The 12,277-nt window shown below is 39.3% G+C and overlaps 1 protein-coding gene across 2 annotated transcripts in view; it reads right to left on the reverse strand.

The window, feature by feature from the left end:
- Positions 1-1,766: 1,766 nt before the first annotated feature.
- MND1 (meiotic nuclear divisions 1) overlaps positions 1,767-12,277 on the reverse strand; it is a 77,056-nt gene continuing 66,545 nt past the window's right edge. For both annotated transcript variants that reach the window (XM_017871036.1, XM_017871035.1), the window contains 2 exons: positions 8,201-8,245; positions 1,767-2,112 (listed from right to left, as the gene is read on the reverse strand). In XM_017871036.1, the coding sequence (XP_017726525.1) occupies positions 2,006-2,112; positions 8,201-8,245 (152 nt within the window). In that variant the 3' untranslated portion in view covers positions 1,767-2,005. The remainder of the gene's footprint in view (positions 2,113-8,200; positions 8,246-12,277) is intronic.

Consider the following 12,277-nt stretch of genomic DNA (forward strand, 5'->3'; position numbering starts at 1 on the left):
TTTAATATTTTTAATATTAATAATTTTTGTACAGCTGTACATGTTTTAAACTAAATGTTTCACAGGAGCCAAAACGTTTAAACAATTTAAATTTATAAAGTAAAAAATTATAGTAAGCTAAGGTTATTACAGGAAAATTTTTTTATAAATTTAGTATAGCCCGAGTGTACAGTGTTACAAAGTCTAGAATAGTGTGTAGTCACGTCCTGGGGGCCTTCACATTCACCCACCACTTACTCACTCAGAGCAACTTCTTTTTTTTCTTTTTTTCGAGATGGAGTCTCACTCTGTCGCCCAGGCTGGAGTGCAGTTGTGCGATCTAGGTTCACTGCAACCTCTGCCTCCTGGGTTCAAGTCATTCTCCTGCCTCACCCTCCTGAGTAGCTGGGCCTACCGGCGCATACCACCACGGCTAATTTTTGTATTTTCTTTTTTAGCAGATGGGGTTTCACCATGTTGGCCAGGATGGTCTCAATTTCTTGACCTTGTAATCCGCCTTTCTTGGCCTCCTAAAGTGCTGGGATTACAGGCGTTGAGTCACTGCACCTTGCCACACAGAGCAACTTCATGTCGTGCAAGCTCCATTTTTGGTAAGTGTCCTTGATAGGTGTGCCATTTTTATCTTTTATATTGTATTTTTTTTTTTTTTTTTTTTTTGAGACAGAGTCTCGCTCTGTTGCCCAGGCTGGAATGCAGTGGCGCAATCTCAGCTTACTGCAACCTCCGCCTCCTGGGTTCAAGCAATGCTCGTGCCTCAGCTTACCTGAGTAGCTAGGACTACAGGCGTGCGTCACCACACCCGGCTAATTTATTTTTAGTAGAGACAGGGTTTTGCTATGTTGGCCTGGCTGGTCACGAAGTTCTGACCTCAGATCATCCACCTGCCTCGGCCTCCCAAAGTGCTGGGATTACAGGAGTTAGCCACTGCGCATGGTCCTATATTGTGTTTTTAATATATTTTTCCTATGTTTAGATATGCAAATACTTACCATTGTGTTACAATTGCCTACAGTCTCCAGTACCATAATATGCTGTATAGGTTTGTGGCCTAGGAGCAATATCTCCATTGATAAGTAACATATCCCCATTGATAAGTAACACATGACTGTATATCATCTTATAAAAAGTGCATAAATCAGGACAAATGGCCATGCACTTGTTCCTTCAAAAACTCAAAAGAAAAAAGGAGTTTTCATGTCTGAGGCATTACTACTTAACTAAATTTGAGGAATACCAACTTTCTGTATTTTTTTCTGTGGGAAATTTGCAAAGATAATGCAGAATACTGAGCTCGGTCACTGTTGGGAAATAGGAGAGCAGCCATTAGGATTTTAAAGGTTATTTCCAAGCATTTAGGTGTGTGTATATGTATGATGGATCCTTCAAATACACTTTTTTTTTTTTTGAGACACAGCCTTGCTCTGTTGCCCAGGCTAAAGTCCTGTGGCACAATCTCAGCTCACTGTGACCTCCGCCTCCTGGGTTCCATCAATTCTCCTGCCTCAGTCTCCCAAGTAGTTAGAATTACTTTTTGTATTTTAAGAGAGAGGGGTTTTGCCATGTTGGCCAGGCTGGTCTTGAACTCCTGAGCTCAAGTGACCTGCCTGCCTCAGCTTCCCAAAGCGCTGGGATTACAGGTGTGAGCCACCATGCCCAGCCCAAATACACCCTTAATAGTTAATATTAATATTTAAACAAAACTAAAGCATTATCACGTCATGGTTTTGATCTTAAAAAAAAAAAATCATTTGTAAATCTTCCTGGACTGAGATGGATGTCTTTATTTGTATTGTCCTACCCTGATGCACACTGGGGGGATATGGTTATCATCCTGCTTTTGATCTACCAAAAGGGGTGAAGAACATCTGCATTTTACCCTTTATTTAACATTAATAAAATGATAAATACAGTTACAGGCAAATGACAATTCAGTACACTTAGTTAGATAATAGTTTAAAATTTACATATTCACAAACTTGTAGATCCTTCACCACCATGGAATATTTTAGTCTATGTAGTCAAAGTCTTCTGGAATTCCAAAAGTTTTATCAATTTTATTTTCTTCAAACCCAAATTTTCTTTTGGCCCAAGATTTTATTGCAAATATGTTATCTATAAAGAAAATTGAGAAATAATTTTGAGAAAAACATAATCATAAAACATTTCAAGTACAATTATCTTCATTGTTCTTTTACCTCCTTCTATTAACTTTCAGATATATCAAAATAAGGAGTTTTCTGTATTTTTAAGAGTAATGGCAACTAATTAAAAAGTATTTTTAAGGTCAGGTGCGGTGGCTCATGCCTGTAATCCCAGCACTTTGGGAGGCCTAGGCAGGCGGATCATGAGGTCAGAAGTTTGAGACCAGCCTGGCCAAGATGGTGAAACCCCGTCTCTACTGAAAATACAAAAATTAGCTGGGCGTGGTTAGTGGCAGGCACCTGTGTCACAGCTACTCGGGTGGCTGAGGCAAGAGAATCATTTGAACCTGGGAGACGGAGGTTGTGGTGAGCAGAGATTGCACCACTGCACTCCAGCCTAGGCAACAAGAGTGAAACTCCGTATCAAACAAAAAGTATTTAAATACTATTTTGAACAAGTTAATAGATCTCATATTTAAAAATTCTATAGGCTGCTTGCTGCTAAATACCAGACTTAAGAATAATACAAAAACAGGGACAGGTTAATGGTGTCACTTCTACATTTCCACAGCAAAGGCCAGGACTGTTGCCTCAGGAATTAAAGTTGCTCCTGTTCCCAAAGGGAACACATTCTCTCCAGACCCTTCTTCCTGTCCCACAGACAGTAATGGCTTCCAGACAATCAGGCCAGTAGTAGGGAGAGGGGGTAGGGAGCAGGGAAAGGGGTTCTCTTAAGACTAAGAATAGAAATGTCCTCAGCATCTCCTGGGGGGATTTAAAACGCATTAACGACTGAAAAAAAGTGGTACATCTACTTCAGGGGATTTATCCCAAGGAAAGAAAACAAACTGTGTACAAGGATTTTTGGTCAAGCGTCTTTATCCCAGTGCCATAATAGAAAAAATAAAAGCAATCTATCTAAATGTCTACTCATCAGGAAGCTAGTGAGGGAGGCAGGACAGTGCCAGTGTGCTCACAGTGGCTGCACTTGAGAGGGTGGGAGGAACAGTGGATTTTTGTTTCCTTTTTTTTTTTCCTTGAGACAGGATCTTGCTTTGTCTCCCAGGCTGGAGTGCAGTGAGTGGTGCAATCTCAGTTCACTGCAGTCTCCACCTTCTAGACTCAGGTAATCCTCCAACCTCAGCCCCACAAGTAGCAGAGACAACAGGCGTGCACCACCACACCCGGCAACTTTTGTATTTTTTGTAGGGATGAGGTTTCACCATGTTGCCCAGGCTGGTCTCGAACTCCCGAGCCCAAGCAATCCACCCACCTCGGCCTTCCAAAATGCTGGGATTACAAGTGTGAGCCACTGTGTCCAGCCTTTCTTTTCTTAATTTCATACATTTCTTTAATGTACATATACAACCTTTATGATGAAAATGTATTACACACACAGAAAAAACGATGGTATAAGATTTTATAGCTTGTCAGAGTATTCTGTAAAATGTTAAACAATCTATTAGTAGTGATAATGAAGTAAAGGGTTAGAATAGGTTCTTCTGGAATGTTATGGGCCGAATCATTTCCCCCCAAATTTGTACGTTGAAGTCCTAGACCCTACGACCTCAGAATGTGACTATATTGAAACATATCTTTAAAGAGGTGATTAAGTTAAAATGAGGTCATTGGGATGGGCCCTAATCCAGTAGGATTGGTGTCTTTATAAGAAAAGGATCACGAGGTCAAGAGATAGAGACCATCCTGGCCAACATAGTAAAATCCTGCCTCTACTAACAATACAAATAAATTAGCTGGGCGTGGTGGCGTGCGCCTGTAGTCCCAGCTATTCAGGAGGCTGAGGCAGGGGAATCGCTTGAACCCAGGAGGCAGAGGTTGTAGTGAGCTGAGATAGTGCCACTGCACTCCAGCCTGGTGAAAAAGCAAGACCATCCAAAAAAAAAAAAAAAAAAAGCAAAAAGAGAAAGGAAAAGGATTGGCTGGGTGCAGTGGCTCACGTCTGTAATCCCAGCACTCTGTGGGGGCCAAGGCGGGCAGATTGCCTGAGGTCAGGAGTTTGAGAGACCAGTCTGGCCAACATGGTGAAATCCCATCTCTACTAAAAATACAAAAATAGTTAGCCGGGTCTGGTGGTGTGCACCTGTAATCCCAGCTATTCAGGAGGCTGAGGCAGGGAAATTGCTTGAACCAGGGAGGTGAAAGTTGCAGTGAGCTGAGACTGCGCCACCGCACTCCAGCTTGGGCAACACAGCAAGACTCCATTTCAAAAAAAAAAAAAAAAAAAAAAGGAAATTTGAACACACTGAGAGACACAGGAAGACTGTAAGAGGACACAGTGAGAAGGAAGACCTACAGAAGAAACCAAACCTGCCAACATCTTGATATTGAAATTTGATTCTCCAGGATGGTGAGAAAAATTTCTATTGTTTAAGCCACCCTATCTGTGATACTTTGTTCTGGCATCTCTAGAAAACTAATACATGGAGTTTGATCACTTTTTAAAATATTTTTTCTATGGAAGTTTAATTCCAAGTATCAAATAATGATAAACACATTTCTGGAATTAATTTTATGGAGAATACTACTGCATCAAATAGAATAATGTTAAAAAATTAATTTTTTTTTTTTTTTTTTGAGATGGAGTCTCGCTCTGTCGCCCGGGCTGGAGTGCAGTGGCCGGATCTCAGCTCACTGCAAGCTCCGCCACCGGGTTTACGCCATTCTCCTGCCTCAGCCTCCCAAGTAGCTGGGACTACAGGCGCCCGCCACCTCGCCCGACTAGTTTTTTGTATTTTTTAGTAGAGACGGGGTTTCACCGTGTTAGCCAGGATGGTCTCGATCTCCTGACCTCGTGATCCGCCCATCTCGGCCTCCCAAAGTGCTGGGATTACAGGCTTGAGCCACAGCGCCCGGCCAACAAAATTACTTTCTTTCAATTAAAGTGTTATGGAATGTCAACAGATATTAAAATGATCTTTACTCTTTGTAACAATCTAAAATGAATCTTTATTTTTCACAACAACCTAAGAGAGAATGTTAAAATAGCACCATAAGGTATTCTAGGATAATTTTTACCAGTCTCTGCCCAACCAGTACATTCTTGGTAATCACACCCAAATGTTATAGAGGGTCTGCTGCTACATAAGACAAGTATCAAGTGTACTGCAGATATTACAGAATGTGAAGAACCTATGCCTTCAAGTTAACACAAGAGAGAAAAAATAATCATTTATTACTAAACAATTATAAAGTGATAGGTGTCTTAGAGAGAAAAGGCCAAGTCTTATGTGTATAGCTTACAAGATAGGCTTCATGAATACAGAAAGATTTCTAGGAAATGAGAGAACAGATACAACAATGTAGGAAGCTTGCAGGGAATCAACTTCAAACCTGGATCAGAAAAGAGAATGAGGCATCGGGGTAAGACTACTGAATAGCCTCTACAGGAAGGATTTCCCGATTTATAGAGGGATAAGAAACCATTTCATTAAAAACATTTAAAGGTTAAAAGCAAGAAAAGAACAAATAAAACCTCTCCACAACAATGCCTAATGGACCAATTCAAAGAAGACTCTGATTAAACATTTCTTTGGGCCACTGGATGTCGGCCTTCAAGATAATGTCACTGACAATCTTGCTAGTTCATTCTCTGTCAAATAATTTCCCTATTTAACGTAGAAATTTTTATAAATGGATATAGAATAATTTTTTAATTTTAAACAAACAACCTTAAGACTGTTTGATTCATACGGTGGCATGGTGAAGATACCTATAGGAATAGGATGAGCAATATCATTTGCAATGAATCTCGGTGAGGCCCTGGCAACACCTATCCCTCTTCACTCATTAAGATGCCTCTCATATGGGTTTACAAAAACCTCACCATCTTAATTATTAAGCAAGGTTTCATATGATATAATTGAAATCACACTTAAAGTGTATTTAATGTCACCAAACATTTAGATGTGGCATTTCTATACTTAGACTCTGAGGTAATCTCTCATCCTATAGAAGTGAGATACTGAATTGTTGAACAGTATATATTCTCAATTCTAGATACATTTTTAAGGACCTTTTTTTTTCTTGAGACAGTGTCTCACTCTTGCCCAGGCTGGAGTGCAGTGGCACGATCTCAGCTCACTGCAACCTCTGCCTCCTGGGTTCAAGCAATTCTCCTACCTCAGCCTCCTGAGTAGCTAGTGTTACAGGTGTGTGCCACCGTGTCTGGTGAATTTTTGTATTTTTAGTAGAGCCAGGGTTTCATCATGTTGGCCAGGCTGGTCTTGGACTCCTGACCTCAAGTGATCCTCCTGCCTTGGCCTCCCAAAGTGCTGGGATTACCAGCATGAGCCACCACGCCCGGCCAGGGCTTTTTTTAAGTAAAAACAAAGCAAACTTTCTTTCTATATGATAATTTTAATATGATTATTAAAGCAAAGTTTAATAGCTATATGATAAATAAGATTGTGATTTCATTTAAAAAAAAACAAAACTAAAGGCCAATTATATTGATTTTACCCATCTACCTAATTCTAAAATAGACTAGGAAAAAAATGATTCTTATTTTATTACTCTTTTCTTTTTGTTTGTTGTGAAGGTGGCAGTTTTCTGAGGTGTGATGCTTTATCTCTTATCTCCGTCTTTTCATAACACATGTTTATGCTGGAAGCTGGAAGGAATAAGCTGCAACTTTAAATGGAAATATGGTTCTTAACAGCTGTTTCTGCTATTCTAAAAATATCTTTCTTCCTCATGGTTTTAAAAGTCCCAGGTTCTTCTGTAGCTAATAGGATAGGGGAAAAAAAAGCCATTCCAAATGTTTTTCCAATTATAATTTTGGAAGTTTATGATCAATTGGAAATCATGAACTTTTTTAAGAGAAGAAAAGGAAAAGAGGAGTATTTATCTACGTGTCCAACATGGTGCTGACGGGCTTACAAACTGTCTTATTTAATCCTCCCAGAATGGGAGGTAGGTATTATTTATCCACAATGAACAGATGAGGAAGCAGGCTGAGAGGGGGTCAAGAGGTCACACAGCAAGTAAGGAGAACAGCTTGGATTCTTTTCAAAGCCACGTTCCTCCCACTACACGTACACATGCTGCCTGTGCCCACTGTGTGCTGAGCCTCTTCGTTGAAAATACTGGGAGAAATCACCTTGGATTTCTGTCTTATTTTTAACCTAAAAATCCATATTTATTTATACTTCATGGGACACTTACTTCATTACTCTCTTTTATGTCAGTTTGCTTTTTTACCCTCCTCTGTTCTTATCACTAAAGCATTACCTTACTTAAGAAATAACTTTGTAATAAATAAAACTGCAATTTCAGAAAAAAAAAAAAAAAAAACGCTAAAGGCCAATTATATTGATTTTACCAATCTATTTAATGATAAAATAGAGTAGGAAAAAAATAATTCTTATTTTTTTGTGTGAAACAGAGGCCTGGACAGGGAGTCAGAGAAACCTGGCTCCAGCGTCTGTTCTTCCAGTGACTAATCGCCTTTGACTAACTAAACATAGTCACTTTAAGTCCAGCCAAAAAAGCTGGATTCTAATTCCTGTTCTGCTGTCTGACTAATGTGTGGCCTTAGACTCCTGAGGGTCTTAGTTTTGTCTCCTAAATTAGGGATAATAATCATATCTACCTCACAAGATTATCATGGAGATAAAATGAGAATGAACCATAGACATTACAATAACTGGCATATAGTCAGTCCTCAACAAACCTTAGCTATTATTATTATTAGGAAGAATATAAATCTTTAAGATTCCACTATCTTAAAGTGTATCTTACATTAATATATATGAAAGTTAAGTGATTAGCTCAACTGACTTATTTTGGGAAAAGTTGTACAAAAGTTAAACTGGAAGCAATCATTAGTTTTACAAAAATATCTTATACTTTACAAAATGACTCATAAGATTATAAAAAATAACCTTAAATAACTGAAATGATTTAATATGTAAACATCTGAAACATTTTTCAGAAACGTCCTTTCTTGAACAAAGCTAGCACAAGGTATCTGAATTTCACATCACAGTAAGTATGAAGGGAGTCTACAGTTTATTTATCAGTATTATTATGGTACATACCAGTCCATCTGTTAGCAGCTTCTTTGGCTACTTTATTTGCTTGGCCTGAAAAAAAATTATATATATAAAACGAAATGTATTTATATATATAAAATTATCTTTAGCTATGTGTACATTTATATTTTTTCATATGAACAAAATTTTATAAAATTTATATATAAAATGGCTATGAAAAAAGCTGAAATAGTGACATAATATTGTATTTTACAAACTCTTGCAAATTCCTAAGGAAATTTAGGGAGCTACAGTAATATTAGCAATTAGTGGAAAGTCAAAGTGAACAATTTCCCTTTCCTAAGTGTCCATCATCATTGTACTTGCTCCTTTAAAGACAACATGTAAGTTTAAATGAGATGTTTTTCAAAGAACTCACCATACCAAAATACAACAACTTAAATGTAATAAGAATTTTATTATACAGGCATTATAAGACCACAGTAAGTGTGACTCTAAAAAAAATTTTAGTGATAAGAAAGTAGTCCCATAGAAGGATTTACTTTTACTTTATAGTTAAATACACATCACGCTATCAAATGTATCTGTATGTATATTATGTACTTCAAGTTAATATGCACAGCACGTAACAGTGTCATGATTAATGGGCATTAACTATTACTTAAAATGATGGCATTTTAAATTGAAAGATAATTTATATGTTACAAATTCAGCATACTAAACTATAAAATTTAGTAATTTTTATTTATTTACTTATTTAGGGACTGGGTCTCACTCTGTCTCCCTAGCTGGAGTGCAGTGGTGTAATCATAGCTCACTGTAGCCTCAAACTCCTGGGCTTAAGCAATCCTCCTGCCTCAGTTTTCTGAGCAGCTGAGACTACAGGAATGCGCCACCATGCCCAACTCATTTTTTTTTTATTTCTTGTAGAGATCCCCTATCTCTACAAGATATTCTGCTATGTTGCCAGGTTGGTCTCAAACTCCTGGCCTCAAGTGATCCTCCCCATTTTGGCCTCCTAAAGTGCTGGGATTACAGGTATGGGACACGATGCCTGACCTTCAGTGGTTTTTATGATATTCACAAAATTGTACAACCATTACTACTATTTAACTCCAGAACATTTTTTCATCACCCAAAAAAAAACCCTTGTGCCCCTTAGCACTCACTCCACATTCCTTCTCCCTCCATCTGCCGGCAACTACTAACCTAGCTGTTATCTCTTTTCTATGGATTTCCCTTTTGTGTACATTTCATATGAATGAAACATGCAATATGTGGTCTTTAAGGTCAGGCCTCTCTCACTTAACACAATGTTTTCAAAGTTCATTCATGTATCAACACCTCATTCTTTTTTAAGCTAAGTACTATTGTACTATTTGCTTATCCATTCATCGGCTGATGGACATTTGGGTTGTTTCTGCTAATACGAATAATAATTTTTGTGTGAACATGTTTTCAATCATCTTGGGTATATATTTTGGGGAAGAGATAAATTGTTTGCCAAAGTGGCAGCACAACTTTATAATACCATCAGCAATCTAAGAGGTCCAGTCTCTCCACATCCTCATCACTTATTATTTTCTATTTTTTTTGAGACGGAGTTTCGCTCTTGTTGCCCAGGGTAGAATGCAATAGTGTGGTCTTGGCTCACTGCAGCTTCCGCCTCCCGGGTTCAAGCAATTCTCCTGCCTCAGCCTCCAGAGTAGCTGGGATTACAGGCGTATGCCACCACACCCAGCTAATTTTGTATTTTTAGTAGAGATGGGGTTTCACCACATTGGTCAGGCTGGTCTCCAAGTCCTGACCTCAGGTGATCCGCCTGCCTTGGCCTCCCAAAGTGCTGGGATTACAGGCGTGAGCCACCGCACCTGGCCTCATTATTTTGTTTTTACATTATAGCTATCCTAATGGGTGTTGATGTGGTTTGGCTGTGTCCCCACTCAAATCTCATCTTGAATTGTAACTCCCACAATTCCCACGTGTTGTGAGAGGACCCCAGTGGAAGGGGATTGAATTATGGGGGCGGGTCTTTCCTGCACTGTTCTCATGATAGTGAATGAGTCTCACAAGATCTGATGGCTTTAAAAATGGGAGTTTCCCTGCACAAGCTCTCTTATCTTGTCTGCCATCATGTGAGACATACCTTTCATCTTCCACCATGATTTTGAGGTTTCCCCAAATGCATGGCACTATAAGTCCAATAAACCTCTTTCTTTTGTAAATTGCCAAGTTTCAGGTATGTCTTTATCAGCAGTGTGAAAACAGACTAATACAACTGTGAAGTAGTATCTCACTGGGGTTCTGATTTGCATTTCCTAATGATTTTGTGCATCTTTTCATGTGCTTATTGGCCATCTGTGTATCTTCTTGGGGAAGTGTCCATTCATATCCTTTGCTCATTTTCAATTGGGTTGTCTTATTGTTGTTGTATTATGAGTTCTTTATATATTTTGGATACTAGGCACTTGTCAGATACAGAACTTGTGAATATTTTCTTCCATCCTGAGTTCACTTTTCACTTTCTTTTTTTCTTTTTGTGATGGAGTCTCTCTCTGTCACCCAGGCTGGAGTGTAATGGTGCAATCTCAGCTCACTGCAACCTCTGCCTTCCTGGTTCAAGTGATTCTCCTGCCTCAGCCTCCCGAATAGCTGGGATTATAGGTGTGTGCCACCACAACTAATTTTTGTATTTTTAGTAGAGATGGGGTTTCACCATGTTGGCCAGGCTGGTCTCGAACTCCTGGCCTCACATGATCCACCCACCTCGGCCTCCCAAAGTGCTGAGATTACAGGTGTGAGCCACTGTGCCCAGCCTCTTTTTACTTTCTTGATATTGTAAAAAAATTTTTAATTTTGATGAAGTTCATTTATCTACTTTTTCTGTGGTGGTTCCTGCTTTTGGTGTCGTATTCAAGAACTGTTGCTTAACCCAAGGATACAGAAACATAAATCTGTTTTCTTCTAAGAGTTTTATAGTTTTAGCTCTTCCATATAGGTCTTTGATCCATTTGAGTTAATTTTTTTGATGTAAGGTGGGGGTTCAAATTAATTCATTTGCATGTAGATAGATATCCAGTTGTGCCAAATACCATTAGCTGAAAACATGATTTCTTTCCTGATCCCAAGGTCTTGGCACCTTTGTTGAAAATCAATTGGGTTTATTTCTGGACTCTTGATTCCATTAATCTATATATATATTCTTTTTTTTTTTTTTTTTTTTGAGACGGAGTCTCACTCTGTGGCCCAGGTTGGAGTGCAGTGATGTAATCTCGGCTCACTGCAAGCTCCGCCCCCCGGGTTCACACCATTCTCCTGCCTCGGCCTCCCGAGTAGCTGGGACTACAGGCACCCACCACCATGCCCGGCTAATTTTTTATATTTTTAGTAGAGACGGGGTTTCACCGTGTTAGCCAGAAGGGTCTCGATCTCCTGACCTCGTGATCCGCCCGTCTCGGCCTCCCAAAGTGTATATGTCTATTCTTATACCACTACCATACTGTCTTGATAACTGTAGTCTTACAGTTAAGTTTTGAAATTGAAAAATTTGAGTCTGTAACTATGTTCTTTTTCAAGATTCTTTTGACTATTCTGTATCTCTTGCATTTCCATATGAAACTTAAGATCAGTTTACCAATTTCTGCAAAAAAGCAGCTGAAATTTTGATCGGTTTAGCATTGAATCAGTAGATCAATTTGGGAAGTATTTCCTTAATAATATTGTGTTTCAGCCAGGTGCAAGAGCTCACGCCTGGATTCCTAGCACTTTGGGAGGCTGAGGCAGGAGGACTGCTTGAGTCTAGGAGTTTGAGACCAGTGTAGCCAACATAGTGGGACCCCATTTCTACAAAAGATAATGAAAAAAAAATTAGCCAGGTATAGTGGTGCACACTTCCAGTCCCAGCTACTAATCTATTTCTCCTTTTTTTTTTTTTTTTTTGAGACGGAGTCTCACTCTGTCACTGGGGCTGGAGTGCAGTGGCCGGATCTCAGCTCACTGCAAGCTCCGCCTCCCGGGTTCACGCCATTCTCCTGCCTCAGCCTCCCGAGTAGCTGGGACTACAGGCGCCCGCCACCTCGCCCGGCTAGTTTTTTGTATTTTTTAGTAGAGACGGGGTTTCAC

This window comes from Rhinopithecus bieti, unplaced genomic scaffold (assembly GCF_001698545.2).
Source record: "Rhinopithecus bieti isolate Rb0 unplaced genomic scaffold, ASM169854v2 scaffold_3878, whole genome shotgun sequence".
NCBI lineage: Eukaryota > Metazoa > Chordata > Mammalia > Primates > Cercopithecidae > Rhinopithecus > Rhinopithecus bieti.